Below are 23,347 nucleotides of genomic sequence, written 5' to 3'. Positions count from 1 at the left end.
AGAGCTCTTCGGCAAAGTCATCTAGTGGGCGCTCTCAGTACTAGCGGGGCTATACGACAATGAACTACAGACAAGCCCCGATCATATGCTGCTTCGCATATAAAAGCAAATGCGTTTTTTTTCTTTTGCCCTCGCCTGTGTGCACTGCGTCATTCCTAAAACACCACGTAAAAAAAATTCGCAATTTACGGTTGCCACTCATCTCACACGTGCTCGCATCACAGCTATGTCATCAAACTTTTCTATGAATGGCTGACGCATCAAAAGTTTTGTCTTTATGTCTGCGCACGCGTTTAAATGTGACGTTTATGCCATTCGAGCGATATTCTCGTACAGTCTCGCATCTGCCCAAGTCTCGCGGGACGAGTGGGCGGGTAAGTTATCTTCTTTTTATTTCCAATTAGCTGAGCCCTACCTGGAATTCGCAACGACGACATTCACACTCCTCCCTTGGAGCCATTGTCATCGGCCGACACTTTACGGTTCTCGCAAGGACACTGTTTTGAATTCGGTGTCCTCGCGAATAATTGATTGTTTCAGTGTTCTCGCGTATCTCTCAGACATGTTCGTTTGCGAAAGAATGCCGACCAGCGCTGCACTGTGCGCTTTCGCGTCTTTGCTGCTCGCGTTGTTGTGGATGACGATGCGCTGCGGAGCCGTGGTTCTGGGTCCCGAATACGTCCTCTTCGCCCACCGCATGGAGGAACCCGACGTGACGGACGCCATCTGCGTCCTTCGTCCGTCCCAAGGAAGCAACGTCACCGGCGTGCTCAACTTTCAGCAGAAGGTGAGTGCCATAGTACGAGCAACGATATAGTTTTCCTGACGCGAGCTGGTTGCATATTGCGTTTACGTCAACCGTCTTCAGCTCTGTTCGACCCCCCCCCCCTTTTTTTTTTCATTGAATTATGACTGTTCTAGAGAGTGCCTAGTTATGTCTTGCTATAAATTGGGGTGCTGCGATTCACTTACGGTAACAGAAGACTAGCAAGGACTCGGGCAGGGCGCTAACGTGCACTAACATCGCATAGGGTGCGCGGGCATCCAACACGTCGCCTCCGTCGAAATGCAAACGCTGCGGTAAGAACCAAACTCTGGACTTTCGGGTCAGCAGCAGGGCCCCGTAACCACTATGCCAGCAAAGCTAACTGTAGCAGACGATGTTACGCCCTCTTAGACACCCAGAATCTCCTTCAGAATCTAGAGTATCAGACTGTCGCATGTTGTTAACTTGTTCTTGACGTTGTCCTTCGTGCACTTCCTTTTCTTGCGAGACCACGGTCCAGCTCACAAGCATATCAGTGCATATACACTGTACAGTGTATATGTGTAAGTTTTAGGAGTCTTTGTGGTGAACAGCGGGTGTCGTTTACGTTTGCACTAGTGAAGGTAGTACAGTCTCGCACATCATGACGTGCAACACTGGGATCGCGTGGACTCACGAGTTTAAATGTTGCGCATGGCATCAACTTGTTTTTATTTCAACAACTAAATACTACCTGCTTTTTAGGTATCATACCTGATTGATAAAAACGCGTTTAGTAACGGAAATAGACTAGGGCAAGCCATGTGCACTCTTTGAGCTTGTGAAGCCGCGCTCCCCCATGTAGCAAGTCACGTTGAGCGTGACTGTACACCCGTGACGCCACCGCCCCTTCGAAAAATCCTGGGTGCACGCCTATATTAGAGAATGCAAGTACAAGTATCATCTACTCATCGGTTAAGGGGCGAAGATTATTTTTATAGTAATGAATGGAGTGGTGCGACAGGACACGTCACAGGGGCAGTAAGACAGTGAATTGGGCCAGTTGGTTGGGATCCATCGTGATCTTGGTAACAGCGCAACAGTTGAAACACAGGACAGAGAAGGAGCAAAACAGAAAAAAAGCGCCATCTTTTCTTTTTTCTCTTTTTCTCCTTCCCTGTCCTGTGTTTCAAGTGTTGCGCTGTTAACAAGTTCACAGGGGCATGCACGAGTAACATTAGAGAAGTGTATACTTAATGTGAAGAAAACAAAATAATAGCGGGAATTCTAATAAAAACGGTCATCCTAGCATTCCCAATCACTGCATGCACAATGTCTTGTAGTGCTGAAGCTCGCAGTTGTAACAGAGTTGTGACAGCACCTCCGTAATACCAAGGTCTTCACGGCGCTCACAAAGTTCTGAATATGACTGCAATGGCACTATGACGAAGCTTGGTTCTTCTTTCAAGAAAGTTATTTTGGCCACCAATTTGATAATTCACCTAAGCTCTCATAGAGCTACTCTTGTCATGCGTCTTTCTAACTAGCGATAAAAAAAATAGAGGTCAAGGCAAAGCGTTCCGAACGTTTAGCGTTGTGCTTTTCGACACAGCCTCAAAGTATCACTTCGAGGCATTTTCTTAAGCGTAAAAATAAACTACGCCGGAAGTCAAATAATATAAGTATAGTGGGCGAACGATGACAATCCAGTTTGTGATCGCAGATTTTACAACGCCGCACTTGCGGCTGTTACCACAATCAGTAGCGAAACGTACTAAACATATCTTGCGGAACGAGGTCAACGACATCATAAAGTTCAGAGGCTTTTTTCACAGTAGTTTGGGCGAACCTACGTTCCGAAAAAAAAGGCGTTTTTTTTTTTCAGTTCCTCCCCCCCCCCTTTTTTTTTCTTTTAAGCCTTTTCCTACGCTCGAAGTCCGGCCACATCGCCAGTGCCTTCCTTGTTCTTTTTTTTTCACTCTTGCGGTCCGTAAAATTTTGCGTTACGCCTCGTTAGTTCGACTGATGCTTTCGACCCGCCTGCGCGCTCTTGTAACGCGATAGAACCGACCACGCTTTTCTGTAGTTGCGTGCAGTGACACGAAAGGGCGTGGCACGGCCGGAGACAGTCATGAAGATAAGCGGAAGTAGGCTTGACCGAGGAAGCACTTCGCATAACTCTTGAAACATTACGTAACAAAATCTATAAAGAAAACTTAATCCGTCGCGTCGCTATTTTTGTGAACGACGGAACGCATGTCTTTATTGGCGTACAAGAGTTTGTAGGAGTAAACATCAATATGATTTTTAGCAAGGTCTTTCTCGCTAGAGTACACGTTATGAAACGTTGTATATCACTCTATGAACAAATAATCAGTTCATTCGCACACTGAAATCTCGTTAAATGTTTCCAAAAAAATACGCCATCTCCCCGAAGGAAAATACGAGGTAATGTGGAGCATCGCGGGGAGTTTCAGCAGTGTTCTTCACAGCGGTGTTTACCGGTTCGTGGTGTTACCTTTGCGGTGAACCTTGTGTTATTGCGTTCTTAACTTGGGTCGTTACGACGCATCACGTGAACGTTGTGTTGAGAAAACTCCCCTGATGCTTCACATCACCCCGCGATTTTTCCTTCGTGGAGATGCTGTAATTTTTTAGTATACGCGCACGCTGCAAGTTTTTATTCAAGAACGCAGAGGGGAAATCTCCCACCAGCACTACATTGGAGGTCAAGATCCAGTGCCCTTGTATGCGCTAGTGAACTGCCAAAGAACAGTTGTGCAGCGCGAGCACTCAATGTTTTTAAATCAAGCAATTCGGTAGCAGACGCTGCCTGTGTCGGCTTTGCGAGGCAGAAGGGGGGGGGGGGAGCGTAGGAGAGGAGAGGTGGGGGAGCGTAGGAGAGGAGGACACGCATGCGTAATGGAGGAGTGAGCGCGAGCGGGTGGTAAGAGAGAAGAGGAGAGAGTAACATGCAACTGTGGGAGTGTGGGAAGGAGAGTCATGCATGCACAATGGAGGAGTATGAGCAGGTGGTAAGATAGAAGTGAAGAGAGTAACGTGCAACTGTGGGAGAGAAAGGAGGAGAGTCGCGCATGCGTAGTATCAGTGCCGACGCCGGTTAACGCGTGACATACCCGCGAGCAAAAGGTACTCCGCATCGAAAAGTTGTTTCATGTCAGCATATTACAGTTAGCGAGATGGAATGTCGCAGGAATGCTCCAGGGTTGTTTGATAGTGGACAGCTCTAATGAACTTCGCATGGCGAGAAATGCTTTCAAAAATATTCGTATTTACGAATGACATCTGTTAGATTTGAGGACCCAATAAAATGGACTGCTATTCCATACGTCATTCAAAACTTTGGAATATTCTAGTGCCCCTAATAATTTATACCCTTGAACTTGTTCCTCTCCAGTCTATCCTTTGGCAACAAACACACTGAAACTTGCTAAACAGTTACTTGAAAATGATGCAGGCATTGTGAATGTACGGCCAGGAGGTTAAGTAGGCCTTGCGGCTTGTGCCACATTTCCTTGCGTTCATTTCACATACGACGCCACACTGCACGAAACAATGTTGATGAACCGTTAATGCGCAACGACTATGAAACATTTTTACTTTTTTTTCAGTAGCAACGTTTAGTGGTTAGCAGCTGAACCCAGATCCAACCCAATGCGTCGCACTAACGAGGAAATATTGCCCCTAACTCAAGTGATTATGACGCGACGTGTAATTGCTGTCGCTGTTCGCTGGTCACTAAACCAGCTAACGAATCGGTTTTTCGAGAGTGCTGTGCCGAGAGAGATAAATTGGCTTGATGATTTCAAGCCGTCTTGCTCTTGCTGCACAGTTTCTACATTCCTTTTAGACTGAAACTTGGTTCCGGTGCTTTTATCTCCGAGATTTCTGCGCATGTTTTCATTTCGCTCACAGAAAAGCAAAGCCAACGGAATTCACTGATATTTTATATCTGCTTACCGGCCCAGCTCCGAAATAACTATCACGTTTCATAACTCACACAGTGCATCTTTGCATAAGAAATAGAAAAAAAACTTGGCGTGACGTAATTCACTTTCACAAGTAACCTGTTTGAACGTGACGCCTTATCTTTCACCAAAAAACATGACTGAAAACTGAGTAACATGCTACTGAAATATATTGCATGTAAATCCTAGAATCAGAAAACGTCGAAGGCGCAAGTCATAACCTCTGTAGTATAGGACAATCACTAAGACGCTGTACTTTGTGCTAATAGTGAAGGAATCAAGTGGAAATTTTCGGGGTTCGTTTTACCTTCTTAGACACAACATTAACGGTAACCAACACTCAACAGTGCCTTTGCTAGGGGTTGTTGTTAGAGGTTAGTGTAATACAAAATGCGAAGAAAGAAAAGTAGATCAAAAAAACAACTTGCTGTCGGCAGGGACAATACCAGCGACCTTTGAATGGCACGTTTGTTGCTCTACCAGCTGAGCCACGGCGGCTTTGCTCCCGTCCACTTTACTGCGTAGAGATGCCCATTCAAACGTGAGGTGTGTTTAGAAAAAGTGGGTAACGATTTAGAGTACTAGATACTCTACTATGGGAGAGCATGAGAGCATATAGCCAGCCCAAGTACGATCCCCCCCCCCCCCTAGGGCTCCGGAAGTAGCATCGAGTGGGGTTGTCAGTCAGCGCCGCCGGTGGCCACGACGGTGAGAACACAGCAGTTGGTAGAGAGTCGGATACGTTATTCGAAGGTCGCAGGTTCCGTCCCTGGGCAAGGCAAGTTCTCTTTTCGCCCACCTTTCTTTCTTAACAATCGCATTACATATAACACTAATAACATCCCCTGTACTTTCCTCGGCAGTGTTGATTGATTGATTTGTTGGGTTTAACGTCCCGAAACCACGATATTAGTTCCTCGGCAGTGTTGTCTGTTAGTTCACATCAACGTTGTGCTGTGATAGCGAGGCACTGGATTCGCGGCGGCCACATTTGATGGCCTAGGGGAAGTAACTCAAATGTGTAACTTCGAAAACTGAAAGGACAGTTGTAGTCACCTGCATTATAACGACATCCAGTTATCGATGGTGTTTCCCCTCCCTCCTCTTGTGTAATACCCTGAAAAGGGCCTTTAAGAATATCTGCCTGTGTCAACAGCGCTTACGCGCTCGGCTACTGACCAAAAGGTCGCGGGTTCAATTCCGGCTCCGGCGGTCGCATTTCTATGGAGGCGAAATGGGAGAGGTTCATGTGCTGTGCGATGTATATAAGCACACGTCATAGAACATCATATGATAAAAATATCCGGAGGTCTTCACTATGGCGTCTCCGATTATCACATGGTGGTTTCGGGACGTTAAACACCACTTAATAATATGGACCTTTAAGAATAAATAGATTATGATGACAGTTTCGTGACTGATCAGACACTACTGACGTCACTGCAGGATCCCGACGACTTCGTGACCATTACTGGTGACGTCACTGGGCTGTCTCCGGGTCTTCACGGTTTCCACATTCATCTGCGGGGTGACCTTACTCACGGTAAGAACTCGTCTTTCCTCGAATTTCACGAGACCACCCCCCACCCCCTTCCATCCAACACTGAATCTTGTATGCATTGACTGTGATCAAGCAATAGTCGCAGTGGACGTAAACGTAAGCATTCTCATATTTCGAACTTCGGCGTAAACTGATACAATAAATATCCGTGAATATTTATACTTGCAAAATTATCATTAAGGCACGAAATGCGAGCTGCCTGTGTGGTTTGATTGTTGGATATGGCCCCAATATTGTTGACGTCGTTCAATTGGGCTACATTCAGCGGCATCGGTTTTCGATATATTCAACAGAATCGTAATTGGGTTAAAAACAGGTTCAGTTAGCTAGCTTCCACAGTTTGCAAAGGTGTATTTAACTTGCCTGATGCAGCCTATGTGGATCAGGTACGAAAAACGTAGAAAGAAAGGAAGAAGAAAAGGCAGGAAGCTCAACCAGACACGTGTCCACTTTGCTATCCTACGCTTGGTGAAGTTCGAAAAACGTGAGCTTGCAAAAAACTACCATTTTCCCTGCGAGACGCATTCAAAGGAGATGCCAGCATGGCAAAGACTATATTTTAACTGAATGGTGACCCCGACGTGCAGAACTGAAAACAATGATGCAGGCGCCAACTTTCGAGTGGATGTGAAAGAGAGAAGAAAGCACGCAATTGCAGTGAGCGACAAATCTTTTTGCTCGAATTGGACGGATTCTGACCGATGGGGAAGAATATAGGGATGGAGATTGGTAGGAGGGGGGGGGGGGCAGAGGCCCCCACTAATCAACCAAGGCCAGCCGGCTTTGCGACCAGACGTATACAGCGCAAAAGAGAGTGAAAGAGAGAAAATAATCGGATGACATGGTCACGTTTTCCTCAACGTGGTCCAGACTGTTTCATCCGCCGACAGTTTGCAGAGGGCCAATGATTGATGAGGAAATCACTGCAATGCCAGTGGGCGGGGAAAACGAGAGCCTTGAGCCAGACAAATGGCGCGCCCGGTGTTTCAGGGGCAGTGTTGTCGGCGTCGTCGACGTGACGTCGTTGCAATCACCGCCGATAATTACAGGCAACCGTGGCCAACGCGCTAGAAGTTTGTCCGGTGAACTTCAAGAAAGATTATAGGCGTAGATGATCTGGCAGAACATTTCTACGACGTTCTGCAGATAAGCCGATGAGACCATCGCAGACTCGCTCAACGACTATTCCTACAATGACTCAGCCAGCCACAAAAACAAAGGAAAAATATTCTGTGACGAACTACTAGGTTACCAGAAATGAGCTACTAGATCAGAGATGGCCTATTGAAGCTACTAGAAATGATTCAAAATGAGGCAAGATAACCACCGCTCATTAAGAGCAGCAGACTCGTTTCCAAGGGAAGGCTAAGGCGCGAGGGGAGACAGCTAGGGGAGGTGTAGGCAGATGAGATACATTGTGATATACGTGCTCGCAATAAGCACATCACCACGTTCATCGGCAACTAGAACATGGGGGCCTTTGCCCTGAAGTAGGTGCAGTCTGGCTTATGATGGTGATGATAAACATTTCAGGTCCAAAATTCCATTGTTGTGCTGTTTTTTTTTTCTAGTTTACTTCGTCAGAATCAGTGTAATTCGGCAAACTGCTAAATTAGTAATTTAAACCGAGATTGCTGAGAGTGACACTTGTATAACTTGCTTGACTATTTGAAATAAAATTTTGTACCAATTTATCGGCTAACTTATGAAAGATACGTTTCACACTACTCTGAAGTACGGAGTTTCACATCCGTCAAAAATAGTGCTAAACGAAGCTTCGACGCTTCCAATTAGCGTGTCTCAATCTCCAGTGCGTTACAGACGACTGACTATGCAACCGATGTGGCAACCAAGCGTCATTCGCAAGAGGTAACGACGAAGAACAAGTTGCTCTCTCGGCAATATTCTCCCGACAGCTTTTATTTTTCACCTCGTGTTGCCAAGGGCTCACGGTGGCCACGTTTCTTTATGGGTTCAAGAACACTCCTGGTTCAAGAACACTCCTGGTTCGAGAACACTCCTGTATATCCATGTTGTAAAACCCAGGTCGTTGAAATTGGCGTTCCACTACAGAGAACTTTGTAGTCACACTTTTCGCTTTAGAATGTAAAACCCTGGAACGTAACGAGAAACAGGATCATAAGCATCTGTAGCCTATTTGTACGCACTATATGGCTATATATATATATATCCTAGAATCAATACTAAAAACTCGTAAGAGTGCGCCGGTACACGCTGCCTTCTCCCGTACCAATTGAGGAGACATGCACTTCACCCCGTACAGACAGCATGACAGGTTCTTGCCCCGGACCCTATAGTCCGATCTCTAGGCTAAGCATACAACGTAAACACGAGAACGAAGTTCGCATTTCTCGTATCGCCATGTGCCATTCACTTATGAAGGATAGGCGAAGCTACCGATATGCTGACCTCAGATCGATCATTTCGCTCGATGTGAAGGTTTTTTTTTTTCACCGAATGGTTATACGTAGCTCCCTCGATCTCGCAAAAGCGTGTTCGCGTAGTTGGTCACGGTGGAATCTCATTGCTGTGCGGGTTGCCTTAGAAGCATGTACTCCGCCTACAAAGGTCTGGTGCCCCTTAGGGGGTCGCGGGTGATGCTCTCATGTGCTTCGTTCCAGGTTGTTCCACTGCGTACTTCAATTATTCGGGCCATGAATGCCCCCGGAGTTTTCTCAGTGTTTGATCTGCTCTCCATTTCATTGTGAGGACAAAAAAAGAGAGAAAAAAGAAGGGGCGATTCTTTACAAAAAGGCAGGTTGGCCAGAGCAACAGTATGCTTTAGCCTGCTGCGATACATTGGCGAAGGGTAGCAGGGTAGAAATAGTAGTGAATGACGATGGCAAGTAAAAGGAGGTGAGGATACGCAGTCCCGTCAAGTTGGCGCAGTGCCATAACATCCAGTCAAGTGGCTTGCAGAAGGGTTATCACTGCTCTAACGTGTTTGTGTGAGAGACAATGGCAAATTGAGAGAAGCGTGTGAGAAAGACGAATGCGAGCTTCTACTTCCTAGAGATGCATATAATTTAATTTGATTATAATTTGATATAAGGACACCACTGAGGAAACATAAAAAATCCGTAAACGGTGTGTGTGTGCTTGAGCTGACGTTTCAACAAGCTGACTAGTCTTCGTCCAAGCTGCAACTGCTTCGATCCTTGTCGAAACAGGATCTCCCGCGAGAGCCCATGTCTGCCAATGTCTCGTCGCTTCAATCTTCCAGCTTCCCCTGAACTTCTACCTTTGAGGAAAGGTGTCCTGTCCGATAACTGTGTTGGCCAGGAAAGCCTTGTACGAAAACTGATGTTTTCTGTTGGTTAGTTTTTGTGATATTTTTCTTGATCTGATGAAAAAGTCTGTAAACATGGTTTATGGCGGCTTATCTGGTCTCCTTTTTTGCTTGCTTGTATCAGTTGCGCCACAAATATTTTATTAAGCTATGCACCAACTCACCCGACATCACGCTTTACTTTAATATTTATTCGCTCGAGTCGATGTTTCGAAAAGTTGACTTGTCTTCCTCAAGTCTAGAATACAACTGTTCTGTTCAACCCACGAGGGAGACAACTCCACTTGTCCAATCTGTTCTAGCCTTGAGGACACCTACCTTGTTTACGATTTTTTTTCTTCGCAAGCTACTTTTGGCCTGATTGTCCATTTGCCTCCATCTTACCCTTCTTGCCGGATGTTGTATTTCTTTCATCTGAAGGAGACGTAATGTTCTGCGCAATCTTACATCGCAGGCTGCCTGAGCACGGGCCCCCATTTCGACGTTGGCAGGGGAAGCTGGCATGGGGCTCGGGTGGACGTCGTACGCCACGTTGGAGACCTGGGCAATGTCGAGGCCGATTCCCGGGGCGAAGTTTTCTTCACCATCAAGGATCGGCTCGTGTCACTCAACGGACCGAACTCTATTGTAGGACGCTCAGCTATCGTAAGTGAGCTACTTGAGTATCTAAATAGCTTCTATACGGATGCGCCACTAAAATGAAAATACTAAAGGCAATCCTCCATCTTCGCTCAGCTGTCTGCCAGTGGCGCCAGATCCTCGGTGTTTAATCTAGCAAAATTACCATGAAGGCACGAAATGTGCGCTATACTTTTTTAGTCCGATTGTTGCATATGGCGCCAATATATTGTTGCCGTTGTGCAATCAGGCTACGTTCAGCGGCGTTGGTTTCAAATATATTTAACAGAATCCCGATTGCGTCGGAAACAAGTTTAATTAGCTAAAGTTCTTCGTATCGGCTCACTACACGTCTCCTGAAATGTTTTTCGGCTTAACTTTGGCTTAACTTTGGCTTAACTTTGGCTTAACTTTGGCTTAACTTTGGCTTAACTTTGGCTTAACTTTGGCTTAACTTTGGCTTAACTTTGGCTTAACTTTGGCTTAACTTTGGCTTAACTTTGGCTTAACTTTGGCTTAACTTTGGCTTAACTTTGGCTTAACTTTGGCTTAACTTTGGCTTAACTTTGGCTTAACTTTGGCTTAACTTTGGCTTAACTTTGGCTTAACTTTGGCTTAACTTTGGCTTAACTTTGGCTTAACTTTGGCTTAACTTTGGCTTAACTTTGGCTTAACTTTGGCTTAACTTTGGCTTAACTTTGGCTTAACTTTGGCTTAACTTTGGCTTAACTTTGGCTTAACTTTGGCTTAACTTTGGCTTAACTTTGGCTTAACTTTGGCTTAACTTTGGCTTAACTTTGGCTTAACTTTGGCTTAACTTTGGCTTAACTTTGGCTTAACTTTGGCTTAACTTTGGCTTAACTTTGGCTTAACTTTGGCTTAACTTTGGCTTAACTTTGGCTTAACTTTGGCTTAACTTTGGCTTAACTTTGGCTTAACTTTGGCTTAACTTTGGCTTAACTTTGGCTTAACTTTGGCTTAACTTTGGCTTAACTTTGGCTTAACTTTGGCTTAACTTTGGCTTAACTTTGGCTTAACTTTGGCTTAACTTTGGCTTAACTTTGGCTTAACTTTGGCTTCACTTTGGCTTCACTTTGGCTTCACTTTGGCTTCACTTTGGCTTCACTTTGGCTTCACTTTGGCTTCACTTTGGCTTCACTTTGGCTTCACTTTGGCTTCACTTTGGCTTCACTTTGGCTTAACTTTGGCTTAACTTTGGCTTAACTTTGGCTTAACTTTGGCTTAACTTTGGCTTAACTTTGGCTTAACTTTGGCTTAACTTTGGCTTAACTTTGGCTTAACTTTGGCTTAACTTTGGCTTAACTTTGGCTTAACTTTGGCTTAACTTTGGCTTAACTTTGGCTTAACTTTGGCTTAACTTTGGCTTAACTTTGGCTTAACTTTGGCTTAACTTTGGCTTAACTTTGGCTTAACTTTGGCTTAACTTTGGCTTAACTTTGGCTTAACTTTGGCTTAACTTTGGCTTAACTTTGGCTTAACTTTGGCTTAACTTTGGCTTAACTTTGGCTTAACTTTGGCTTAACTTTGGCTTAACTTTGGCTTAACTTTGGCTTAACTTTGGCTTAACTTTGGCTTAACTTTGGCTTAACTTTGGCTTAACTTTGGCTTAACTTTGGCTTAACTTTGGCTTAACTTTGGCTTAACTTTGGCTTAACTTTGGCTTAACTTTGGCTTAACTTTGGCTTAACTTTGGCTTAACTTTGGCTTAACTTTGGCTTAACTTTGGCTTAACTTTGGCTTAACTTTGGCTTAATTTAGTCGAGATATACATTTTCGCTAGTTGGTTCATATTCACAGTAAAATAGTGCCAGCGAAAAGAGACCAAACGAGGAAAAAAAAACTTACATAGGGCGCTACACAAGGCGCATTGTGTACACGTTTTCCGTTTCGTCTGGTCGAAAAGGGTAAATTTAAAGGCTCGTTTTTTTTTCGTTAGACACAATGATGAGAAGGAAGAGAAAGCAGTTGACTTCTCGCCCCCACTACTCCTCCTTCAAGCACTGTCTTCCCCTTGCCACTTTTATATTATTAAACATTTGGGATCTCGGCACTGAGCGTTCAGGCAGTTAGGATGTTCCACCTACATGCTGTAATATCTGCTCGTGCGGTTGCAAACGCAAAGAATGTTGTGAAATCAGTATATCGTTCACGATAGTCATGTAGTACAAGGTAGACTGGGACAGTCATTTTAACTCCAACCAAATTGAAGTACGAGAAAATGCGTATGAACCTGATTTTCCGGAACCAATTTGGTTCCTTCCTCAGGGGGGACTGTGGTGACGTTGCAGCGGCGTCTTGAAGGCATTCAAGTACAAAATAGAACGTGCATGCGACTGCCTGGTAAAGCAGAGCTCGAAACAATGCCCGGCAGATGTCTCTCGTATATTGAACAATCGAGAGCTTATTTCATCCTGATGTCACTGAACAAACTGCTGAAGTTGCGAATTGTGCCGCAAAAACGGGAAACGCCGGGCGAGAATAGCGAGTTTTAGAATACCGTTTGCAAGCGCTGTGGGCGTTGCGGGCGTAGTGGGCGCCATATGAGTTAGAATATCGTTTGCCCTGCTGCACCGCAACGCACGATTTCAGTGACACCGTAGCCTTGAAACCAGCGCTTGCGGGCAACATGCGGGCCGCGATCGCCACACGCAATTTCGGATTTTCTGCCTGCGGTCCGCGAACGCCGACTCGCGTTACGACGCATGCGCAGTGGCAGCGAATGCATGCAAGGGCTCGCAGTGCACTATTCTAAAGCTACCTAATATCAAGTGATAGCAGAGCGGCCCAGCAGGCTAGCGGACCCAGCGAATGAATGGAGACGCCAACTGCGAATTCGCGGTCCACTGGCATAGCGTCATTACGGAGCGAGCCACTCACCCCCTCATTTAGTCTCGTCAGGAAAGCGTACGCAGTGGACGAGTGTGCGAGCGTTTTCCAAGGAAGGCCTCTGCTCGATCGACAACAACTTTAACTTTGTTCAACAGGTGGTGTAGCAATGCGCTCCGCTGAAAGATTCCTCTTGTATTCGTCTTGCGCTGCGCTGGCCCCTGCACTATTCCGCTGGGCCCGCTGACTCACTGAGCCACTTGGCTAGTACTCACTAATAAAAGGCTAGTTGTTTATTGTTATTATTTTCAGCGTCTGTATAGGGACCCTTTAAATCTACGCTTTTGATCATCGTTTTAAACCAAATAGTCCTGTAAAGGGTGCACCTTCTCTAGCTTTTGAGTAGTGGAAGAAGCCAACTTTACGTACAACTTACGATTGTGGTACGCAAACATTACAAATCCTATGAAAATTGACAACAATTCGCCGAATAAAAAAATGTGATGACGACAGGATGCATCGTCGTCTCGTCTATTGTATTCATGCCAGCACTGCCCTTTTTCATTTCATTGTTCACCTAAACAAACTCTCCCACCTTATGTGATTGTACAAGTTTTAGTTTCACGATGAGCTCCCTAGAAGAAACATGCGTAGCGATCAGATCATCACAAGAAGTTTATATGGGTGCAAAATAAGTGAAGTGCGATGGTCCAAGTACTTAAAGGAGAGTAGTCACCCACCCGAAATCAAGTTTGGTGAAGATGTCCTGAAGGCCCATTTATAGACGCGACAGCCCCGCCACAAGTATACGAACGACACAGCTGAGTTAAAATTTGACGAACTCTCTCGGTACCCCTCAAATTGTTACGCAACCATGCCACAAACCGGCTTAAGCAAGAAAATAAACTTCTTAAAACTCTACACCAGCTTCCCATGCACAATTTTTCCAACTTGACTGGTTCTATGTCAAATAATCACAATGGAATGGTATTGAAGAATAGAACAAAAAGACGAAGATGGCGAAAAATGGACACTTTAGGCACAATAATTGCAAGAATGTTCTTACACCTATTGATAGATCCGGACACTAGGCAATGAGTCCCTGCTAGTGAAATAAACTGGCGTGACTTTTCTCTGGTGGTGTGGTAGTACAGTGGCGATCAAAATTTTAGAGACCACGGCAGCATGTGGCGAACAGCCCCGCGGCACCATCTCACGACTACCAGAGAAACTCGAGAGTGCAGACTGCGCACGCGCATCCTTTCGTACATCTGCGAGCCTGCGGTTTCGCTGCCTTCAACTGCGCGTGCGCACACGGGAACGCCAGAAAAAAATCACTAGGTGTCAGCCTCGCATTCGCCGCGAAATCTCCGAGCGACGATATCACGAAAAGTCTCAGTGCTCGGTGCGGGCCGCTTCGTCTTTGTTTAAGCTTTCCCAAGGCGGCGAAAACGCGTATGTGGCAGGCTTTGCCAGGAGACATCACTGCAAGGTAATCTTATCACACCTGCCGTTTACGTATTTGCACGTGCCGTTACGTATAGAGTTACGTATTTTTGTCACGAAATCATCGCTTGCACGGCAAGTGCGTGCCGTCAAACTCCTCTGGTAGCCGTGAGAAGCCGCCGCGGTGCTGTTCACCGTGAAGTCCTTTACCCCCATATTCTAGAACGTCCCTTCACTCAACGCTTCGCCTTCACTTGAGAAAGCCGATGAGAGCGCCATCTCTACGCACGGCAAGTCACTGCATATCAGCGGTAGTCTGCTGCAATGCTTGAGTAGCATAGCGTCATTTTCAGCCGAGTGGTGGCGCAGTGCTCAACTCTGTCAAGTGAAGGGTGGAAGTCGAGTCGAGGAGCGTTTGTGAATACGGGGGTTAATATCGAAAAAGTAGCGACACTCTCCTTCATATCTTCTCCAAAGTGTCCTACCATCTTCTCCCAAACGGCCACCGTGCAGGTGCCGGCGCTACAGCTCGGATCGCGTCACTATCTTATCAAGAATGTCATGTCACGCTGATAACACGCGAGATGGTCGTGAGCTTTCTCGAGTGGTGACCCGAGAGGCGGGGGAGAAGGTTTTTGGGGCACGGTGGCTCGGTTAAGGTACACGGTACTTTAAAAAAATACAGAAAAAAAAGTCAGGCCTGCGTGGAATGCGCACCACTGTCACCGAGAAAGCTCGAACGGCGACCTTTCAAAGCATAACGGATCACGTGTGCCACTCGTGGCTACGACACTGTCGACTATCGATTTTTTTTCTGACAACGCTGAAAAAGTGTCTCAGGGCCCCTTAAGGACGAAATGTTCACCTCCGTAATTTCAGGCCCGTAACAATAATACAGTATGGACTGATGGTTCAGCCGGATGATCAGCCTTCATAAGAGTGATGCACACATGCAACACAAGCAACGTATGAAACGAGCATTGAAGTATGACCGCATAGTTTCTGGATTACAATTCAATAGATGAAAGCGCGTCTGTGAACAGGATGTGTGACATGATAAGAAAAAGAAGTGACAAAAATAATGCATGCATACGCATATACACATGTAAAAAAAAACTAAAACCTGGATAGATTTTGCCGCACACACAGTTCACACATGCAAACTCAAGACCATCAGCGCAAGAAGAGCACACGAAAAACAAAAAAAGTAAACGACACAGCTATCCGAATTGGCTACGTTAATTGACACATACTGCTTAACCATGGTTCAGTGTTGACTACTATTACAAAGTTTCCGGTGCTTGATGCTTGTGCTCATTTCGTGCGGTACAAGTGCATGCTCTCGGTGCAACTCTTGCGGGTAAGCACGATACGCCACGTGTCGACACGAGACGCGCGGCAAAGGAATTCGTTCCCTCGGGGATTAACCGTAATCCGGAACCGGCAGCTGGGAAGGCTTCCAGGGCGAGCAGCGCGTTCGAATCGGGGTTGTGCAAACGCGAACTTTTTCCTGGCGAATGAGGCAGACCCGCGCTGTCGCCGTTGCGCTCGAACTTAGTTCGTTTGTCATTCAGCTTTATTGGATTGTCTGGAAATGCGAGGGGACGTTCGGGTTAACCCGTATTCGCATCACCCAGCCTCTTTGCTCCCCGAAAAAGACGCTCTCGAGTTTCACAGCATTTCAACCAAAGCTTTCGGGGATTTATAGCATAGGATGTCACTGAGGATGGGTTAGTGTCGTGGATACGTTAGGTAGCATCGAATATCACTTGGCATTAAGGGGATGTCGAGGCCACCTAGAATGTGTTGGTGATCTTACAATTGGATTAGTTTCTCATGGTATAACCATCCCAGCGACTAGTCTGACCGATTTCACGGTCTCTTAATTACAACAGGCTGTTCTAACGCTGAATGAGTTCCAACGTGGAGCCCACAGTCGATGGGGCCCCAAGCGTACGCTGTTGCACCAGCAAGCGTGAAATTGGTTTTGGCGATGCAAGACCATAAATTTGTCACTGGTTGTTTTGCATGTCGAAGATACCGTGCAGTGTTCGAGCACGGGAGCACAGTGGTGTTGCTTTTCTCTCTCTCTCTCTCTCTTATTTCATAGCCTACGGCTTTAAAAAGGATTCTTTCTTTTTTTGGTAACTTCTACAAGCACACTTGCAGGGTACCGACTACGGCATAAATCATCATAATTTGTGTGTAGCAGGGAGCAATTCTTCATGTGATCCTCAGTCATTATAAGGAGACGCATGGTATCCGCTAAGAAATTTTGTGCAGCATTTTGATGCTTTGGCTGACGACGATAGAGTTTTGCCTGAAACTTCAGTAACGGGTTGGTGCATTCGACGACCAACTCGTTACGCAATTCACAGTTTGACGCCTGGTTGTTCCTGGGCGAGTCAAAATCGCTTTATTGGTCGTGTTAACGCAATTACTTTCCCGGCATCAAGCCCGTTTATGTTTGTGGCGGAATTTCAAGCACAAGCATATTTCATTGGTAGAACACTGGGATGGCACACGGGGGACCCGGGTTCAAATCCCAGGGTGTCCTTGGGGTTTTTCTGAATCAGTTATTTGCTTTTATTTCGCGCGATAATGGTTACGGTTATGGACACCGGTGGCGGCGGCGGCAGACAACTATGGCGCACGCGACTCTTGTTGTGATCTCATAATGGCTTCCGCTGTGAAAGACAAAAAAAAAATAGCTCTTTCCATTCTGAGGGCATGGTAAGAAGCACAGCTTAGCGTGTGCGTGCTTGAGCTGTTACTGATCTTTTCGCATCGTCAAATTCTTCTGAAATAATTGTTTCCTTCGTTCATTCCGGCAATCGAAACCTCGTCCCGGAGCTAAAGTGCTAAGCCCTTCATTTGTAACAAGTAAGCACAACAACAAAGCAATGCAGCAATCTGACGTGGCTTCGCAAAATGACAAGTGACTTCGATAAAATATTTGTCATATCGTCAACTGCTGATCGCTGAAAAGCCAATGATGGAGAGAGCACCAATCATTGGAGAACGACGCGTACACATATGCACATGTGATCGAGGCCCACATTGCTATGTACACAATGCAGGTGGGTTTTTCTGCCACAACACCACCACCGCCAGAATTTCACAACGAGCATCCTTTTCAAGAAAAAGAGTAAAACGTCGAGAAATCGCGTCTGCGACACAATCCCCGCAGCGAAACGCGAAGTTCCAGCGACCACGTGGGTCGTTCTTCTCTAATCCTTTTCTTAACAAGTTCTGCGACCTTCCTCGCTCTCTCGGGGATCACGCGAGTGTTTTTCTCTCAGAAAGACCAAGTCCTCATGTAGGCCCTTAAGCCTGCAGCCCCAGGCCTCGCCGTGTAATTGAAACCGGCGTGGCCCCCGTCGGCATGGCATTCCGTGCTACAGGGACTGTGTATGCCGACCAACAACCCATGAGAGGGGAAAAGGGTGGAGTAGAGATAGAGGGAGGGTGAAACAAACGCCGAAGTGCGTGCCTTCTAGCTGCCCGGCACTAAGCGCAGGGGTTAGGCCAACAAGCGGAGATCAATTAGGCGCAAAGAAACTGCAGGGACATACGGCTCCAACGTACACGCGTAGGGAAAAAAAGAAGAGAAAGGAACGCAATCGCTGTTCAAGCTTGCGGATTGTTTACTGGCTGGGACATATCGCGGCCGTTCGTTTGTTTGTTTTTCTTCGTTCCGTGGCATCCGAGCTAACTAGGAGGGCGTGATTGCGGCGCACAAAAGTACCGAGTGCTTTCTTGTGTGTGACGCCGACGTATGAGGATAACTGGGCGCATTAAGCTCACCCGTGCAAAGGAGACGCGCCGAGCAATGACGCGCAAAGAGTGGGAAAGTCTGATTCGTAGGAATTGATGCTTCACCGGTTTTTTTTTTTTTTCGAGTGGCTGGCTGGTTTACGGATTGTTTGTTCATCTCATTTCTCTTTCTTCCTTTCTTTTTTTCTTTCTTTCTCTCTTTCCTGTTTTTCCTTCTGTCCTTCTTTCTTTCTTTTTTTCTTTCTTTCCTGTTTTCCTTCTATTTTTTCTTTCTTTCTTTCTCTGTTTCGCCCAATTTCTTTTAATTCAGTCATTCTAGAGGACAGAACATATATCTTGCGATCTTATTGAGGCTATCAACCCCCCCCCCCCTTCAGCAACCCTTTTCACCGCATACAGTCAAACGGGACACGACAACTTGAAATTACAATGATCCATAATTAACACTACAGTTTAACAACAATCATCACAAAATTATTTCAGCTCTTAATAAATATGAATAATAAATTCAATATGCATGATCCGCCCGACTCATGGCCCATCCCCCAGTGTGGGTAGGTGCCAATATTATCATCATCATAACCATCATAACCATCATCATCATCAAAAAAACAAAGGGTTGTCGCACACACGCACACCCACACAAAGAAATAAAAAAAAACGCCAATGTCATTTGTTTGCAGCACGCAGGACTATCAGGCTCGTTTACGTATGAGTCAACCTCAAAACGAACTTCATCACAAAATTCGCATGAAGGACCCCACCAGCGACATGCAATTCCCGAAACCTCCTCACCACATAGAGGCCTGTATAGCGGTTTTTCAAACGATCTCTTTTCAGCCTTTACGTAGTTTCCGTGGCTAACAAGTGCCGGCTGCAGCCTTTTATCTCCCCCTAGTGAGCGCAGTCTGTAACGTCGCGATGCGTCACTGACATGCCTGTAGGCAGTAACACTAGATAGGCAGTGTTTAGTTCTGTGAAAAAAAAGGTAAGCTGAGGAATTTGAAATGAATTGAAATCGGGCTAACGTAAACGCATGCGTAGGCTGCGCTCGTCAATCGTGCTTGCAATGTTTCAGAAGTAAACTAAAGACAAAAATAACGTATGATGAGCGCTCACCAAGACTTGATACCTAATAACAGAACAAGTCACCCAGAAAAAAAAGGGGATTTGACGGGCTTTCCCGAAGACGCCATTGTTACATCGTGAGTGGGCGCGTCTGAGCTCAAAAGCATCCGTGAGTAGCACTTGACTGAAGAGGTGTGCGCAGCGCAGTACTATTTCCCAGGTGGTCGAAATTTCCGGAGCCCTCCACTACGGCGTCTCTCATAATCATATGGTGGTTTTGGCACGTAAAAACCCACATATCAATCAATCAGCGCAGTACTATTTTTCTGTCCAACGTATTCGAGTTCAAGCAAAATTTAGCCTGCCAAACGCGTGTTTCGTAACGTGAGCGATGGATCAATGGGTTCGTTACCCGTTAAGTCGAGCTTTTAGTCTCATGAAGCTGCCCTTTGCTCTCAAGGCCTTCCTTTAACAAATGTTACATAACTGACTTCTCCGAAACTGGCTTTGACTTCCAAAGCAAGCTTCAAGTATAGCTCTAGACTTTGGTGCTCGCTGTCAATTTTTTGTTCACTTTGATTGACGGTATACTAGGCATTCTTCAGTGCAATAAAACTGCGGTACGTGTCATCCGAAAACAAATATCTTGAACCTGCGTGCGAAATACTGCTCAGCGCGAATTGTCCAGGAAAATTCAACAAAAAATAAGCTATGGAATATCCAGATAACACGATTTGGACTTGCGTACGGCGCACGGCAGTAGAAGAGCTTTCCATTTTCTTTTTGAAACGCAGCTTAAGTTGATGTGGCGTTTATGACAGGAAAGAGTGCTTTTAAGATTATCAAAATCCCGAGGTTCATAGGCGAAAAAATTTGATATGAAGCGCTAAAATGCCATGTTAGTTATAATACTTCAATTGAATTGCTCAACTTTTTTCTTTTCATGCAAAAATTATGATGGAAGTGAGCTGGGTTCTCTGAACCCTCTTTTATATCGGCACGAAGAAAATTGTTCTTGGAGCTACATTTTGGGAAAAGTGTGATTACAATCCATATTGAAAAAATTGGAAGCGCAAACCAACGGGACACAAGAGAAGAGACAAACAAGTGCAAGAGAAGAGACAAACAAGAGAAGAGACAAACAAGCATGTTTTTCATTATGAATTTGAACCAACTAGCGCGCCTGTCAACCCTCCTGTGATTACAATCGACTGTAGGGGAAAATATGGAAGCCTCGCACTAATGGTGTCAAGGACGACAGAACTGCGGAGATGGCTTGCTTTCCTCATGTCTGTTTTTTAATTACTTTCTTTTCTTTCTTTGTGCTTCATGAGTATCTTCATACCTGTGGCTTTCTATTTCTATTTCTTTCTTTTTATTGGTCTTTTTTCTCTTTCGCCCTCTTTTTTTAGGTTAGTTCTTCCATTTTTCTATTAATCACTCTCCTTTTTTCTCGTTCTTTGTTTCTCTTTATTTCTCTTCGTCTTGCTAGCCCCGTCGAGGTGGTTTAGTGGCCAAGGTACTCGGCTGCTGACCCGCCGGTAGCGGGATGGAATCGCAGCGGCGACGGTTGCAATTTCGATGGAGGTGAAAATGCTGTAGGCCCGTGTGATTTGAGTGCACGTTAAGGAAACGCCGGTGGTCGAAATTTTGCAAAGTCCTCTACTACGGCGTCCCTCATAATCATATGGTGGTTTTGAAACGTTAAACCCCACGTATAAATCACAATCAATCTCTTTGTCGTGCGATGTTTTTCTAGCTATATCAGGGCCTGTTTTTTTCTTTGTAAGTTTGTCTGTCCTATCTTTTTATCTTTATTTGTTTTTCCTCATTTCTCTTTCTTCCTTTTTCAATCTTGCTCTCTTGTTTTTTTTTCGATCTCATTCCAGTTGTGCTTCTCTCTCTCTCTCTCTCAACGTATTCATCTGTCTTTCTATCTTTTTGACTTTACTCCCTTCATTTTTCTCTATATGGAAGGAAGGAAAGAAAAGCCCAAAAGCTGTGGCACACACCTACGCTAAGAAATTTGCCAAGAACAGTGTAGTTGTGACAATGCACTGTTGATTTAATAGCTCACGTATTTTAAACTAATCAGAGGAATCAAGGGGAAAAATTAAATGAGTCTTGACAGTTAGGTATACGGGATATAGAAAATGAAGCAGATAACTTCAGGAACGACAATAAAAATGTACAATTCGTTCTATCACTTTCTTTTTCTTTCTTTCTTTCTTTCTTTCTTCTTTTCTTTCTCTTAAAATTTTTTCTCTACCTTATCTGTATCTTTGTCTTGTTCCCTCTCTTTACCGTATATCGCATGTTCCACTTCACCGAGCAGAGTTTTCGTTTAACGTTCCCACCCGCAGTGTGCGGAAGTGCATAACAACGTAAATGTAGCGCAAACAAAAAAAAAAACGCGGACAAGAAAGGGTACACCACAAGCGCTTACTCACAATTCTTTCGCGCCACATTTACGTTGTTAAGGATTAGTACCAACTCGCTCGCCTCTTCGTTCTACTCGGAAGTGGGTTTTACCCAACTCCCGTGGCGCACACTCACCTGCAGTTTTTTTAGCGGAGGCCAAACGTTTCCCAGCTGGCTTATATACACTGCGAAAAAAAAATAAAAGATGGTTTCCGTTTTCGAGCCGTTTTAAGCACATACATAAGCAACAAAAAGACTATTTCTTTATCTGCAATGAAGCTCAAGTTAAGACATCTGTAAATTTGCGAAAGACAGCACGTTTTTTTTTTTGCGCATTAGCGTGCTTAAACTTTTTTTTCTCTTTTCAGATTCACGCGCTGGAAGATGACCTTGGTCAAGGCGGCACTCCGGAGAGCCGACTGACCGGCCGCTCTGGAAACATAGTCGCCTGCGGAGTCATCGGGGTCACGCATCCGAAGGACCAATAAGGACGAGAGCCGCGCAGGGCTTAGTTGAACATAACAGCTGTGAACGGCTCTGCCTTCGTTCTGTTTCCACAGCCGACGGTCGAGCAATTTAATCAAGCTTGAGTCGCTGCAACGGAGCTCCGCGTGCTCCCTTTGAGCTACAGGTTGACTGTAATTCAATATACGAGTAAATATTTATACGTTATGTAAATAAAATATTTCTTATTTTCTTTTCGGTGACTTATACGTCTTTTTTTAAGCTCGTAGTAAACACATAACGTGGCCCGAAGACCTACGAGTTTCGCACCTAGTGGGATGATTAAGCAAATCCGATTCATGCATCTTTGAGCAGCTGCGCCTCGTAATGGCACGAAGAGAGAAATAGAACATACCCGGTACCGTGAGCCATTTCTATAGAGTAATATTGGTGACACGCTGGAAGCCCCAGGATGCGGTATCACCGGCTGTCGGTAGGACTGTTGATTGATTGATTTATAGGGTTTAACGTCCCAAAACCACTATATGATTATAAGAGACGCCGTAGTGGAGGGCTCCGGAAATTTCGACAACCTGGGGTTCTTTAACGTGCACCCAAATCTGAGCACACGGGCCTACAACATTTCCGTCTCCATCGGAAATGCAGCCGCCGCAGCCGGGATTCGAGCCCGCGACCTGCGGGTCAGCAGCCGAGTACCTTAGCCACTAGACCACCACGGCGGGGCGTCCGTAGGAGTGTGCATCCGGGTCTCCGTGTGAATTACTTCTGGCGTTTGGGAAGTTTGACGACTGCCAGAGTGGCAAGACCAAGCGTTGTAATGACTCCTTAAAGGAGTTGTTATCGAGAAAATGGCATCAATGAGTGGTGATGACGAATAAACGTACGCTTTCGAACGGGGGTATCGGGGCAAGCCTCAGTTCTACCTATACGTAGAAGGCTTCCTCATCCCCGGAACTCCCCGGTCATCGTTGCCTCCTTGGCCAAGCTCGTAGATGAGCTTAGCCACGTTTCGTTGGGGTCATCGCCTCCTTCGCGGCCCAGCAGATTTTCGTTTAGTGTGCCGAAATGCCCTAACCACTTCATAATCAGTTGCGCCGACG

The 23,347-nt window shown here is 45.6% G+C and overlaps 2 protein-coding genes across 3 annotated transcripts in view; both read left to right on the top strand.

The window, feature by feature from the left end:
• LOC142774698 (uncharacterized) overlaps window positions 1-23,347 on the top strand; it is a 70,175-nt gene that overhangs the window by 25,448 nt on the left and 21,380 nt on the right. The gene's annotated exons all lie outside the window — the stretch shown is intronic.
• LOC119180731 (superoxide dismutase [Cu-Zn]) lies at window positions 315-22,481 on the top strand. The gene is made up of 4 exons (XM_037431862.2): window positions 315-787; window positions 6,181-6,277; window positions 10,060-10,250; window positions 22,151-22,481. Exons 1-4 carry the CDS (start codon window positions 563-565, stop codon window positions 22,268-22,270), a joined length of 633 nt encoding a protein of 210 aa, XP_037287759.2. The 5' UTR covers window positions 315-562; the 3' UTR covers window positions 22,271-22,481.

The sequence above is a fragment of the Rhipicephalus microplus genome, chromosome 10, assembly GCF_043290135.1.
Source record: "Rhipicephalus microplus isolate Deutch F79 chromosome 10, USDA_Rmic, whole genome shotgun sequence".
NCBI classification, from domain to species: domain Eukaryota; kingdom Metazoa; phylum Arthropoda; class Arachnida; order Ixodida; family Ixodidae; genus Rhipicephalus; species Rhipicephalus microplus.
This window is presented reverse-complemented; position numbering and strand designations above follow the sequence as displayed.

Bases quoted from the DNA above. Each gene is read 5' to 3' on its own strand.
- LOC119180731 (XM_037431862.2), top strand. From the start codon at position 563: ATGTTCGTTTGCGAAAGAATGCCGACCAGCGCTGCACTGTGCGCTTTC. The intron at 788-6,180 runs GTGAGTGCCATA...ACGTCACTGCAG, and splicing joins TGCTCAACTTTCAGCAGAAG to GATCCCGACGACTTCGTGAC. The intron at 10,251-22,150 runs GTAAGTGAGCTA...TTCTCTTTTCAG, and splicing joins TTGTAGGACGCTCAGCTATC to ATTCACGCGCTGGAAGATGA.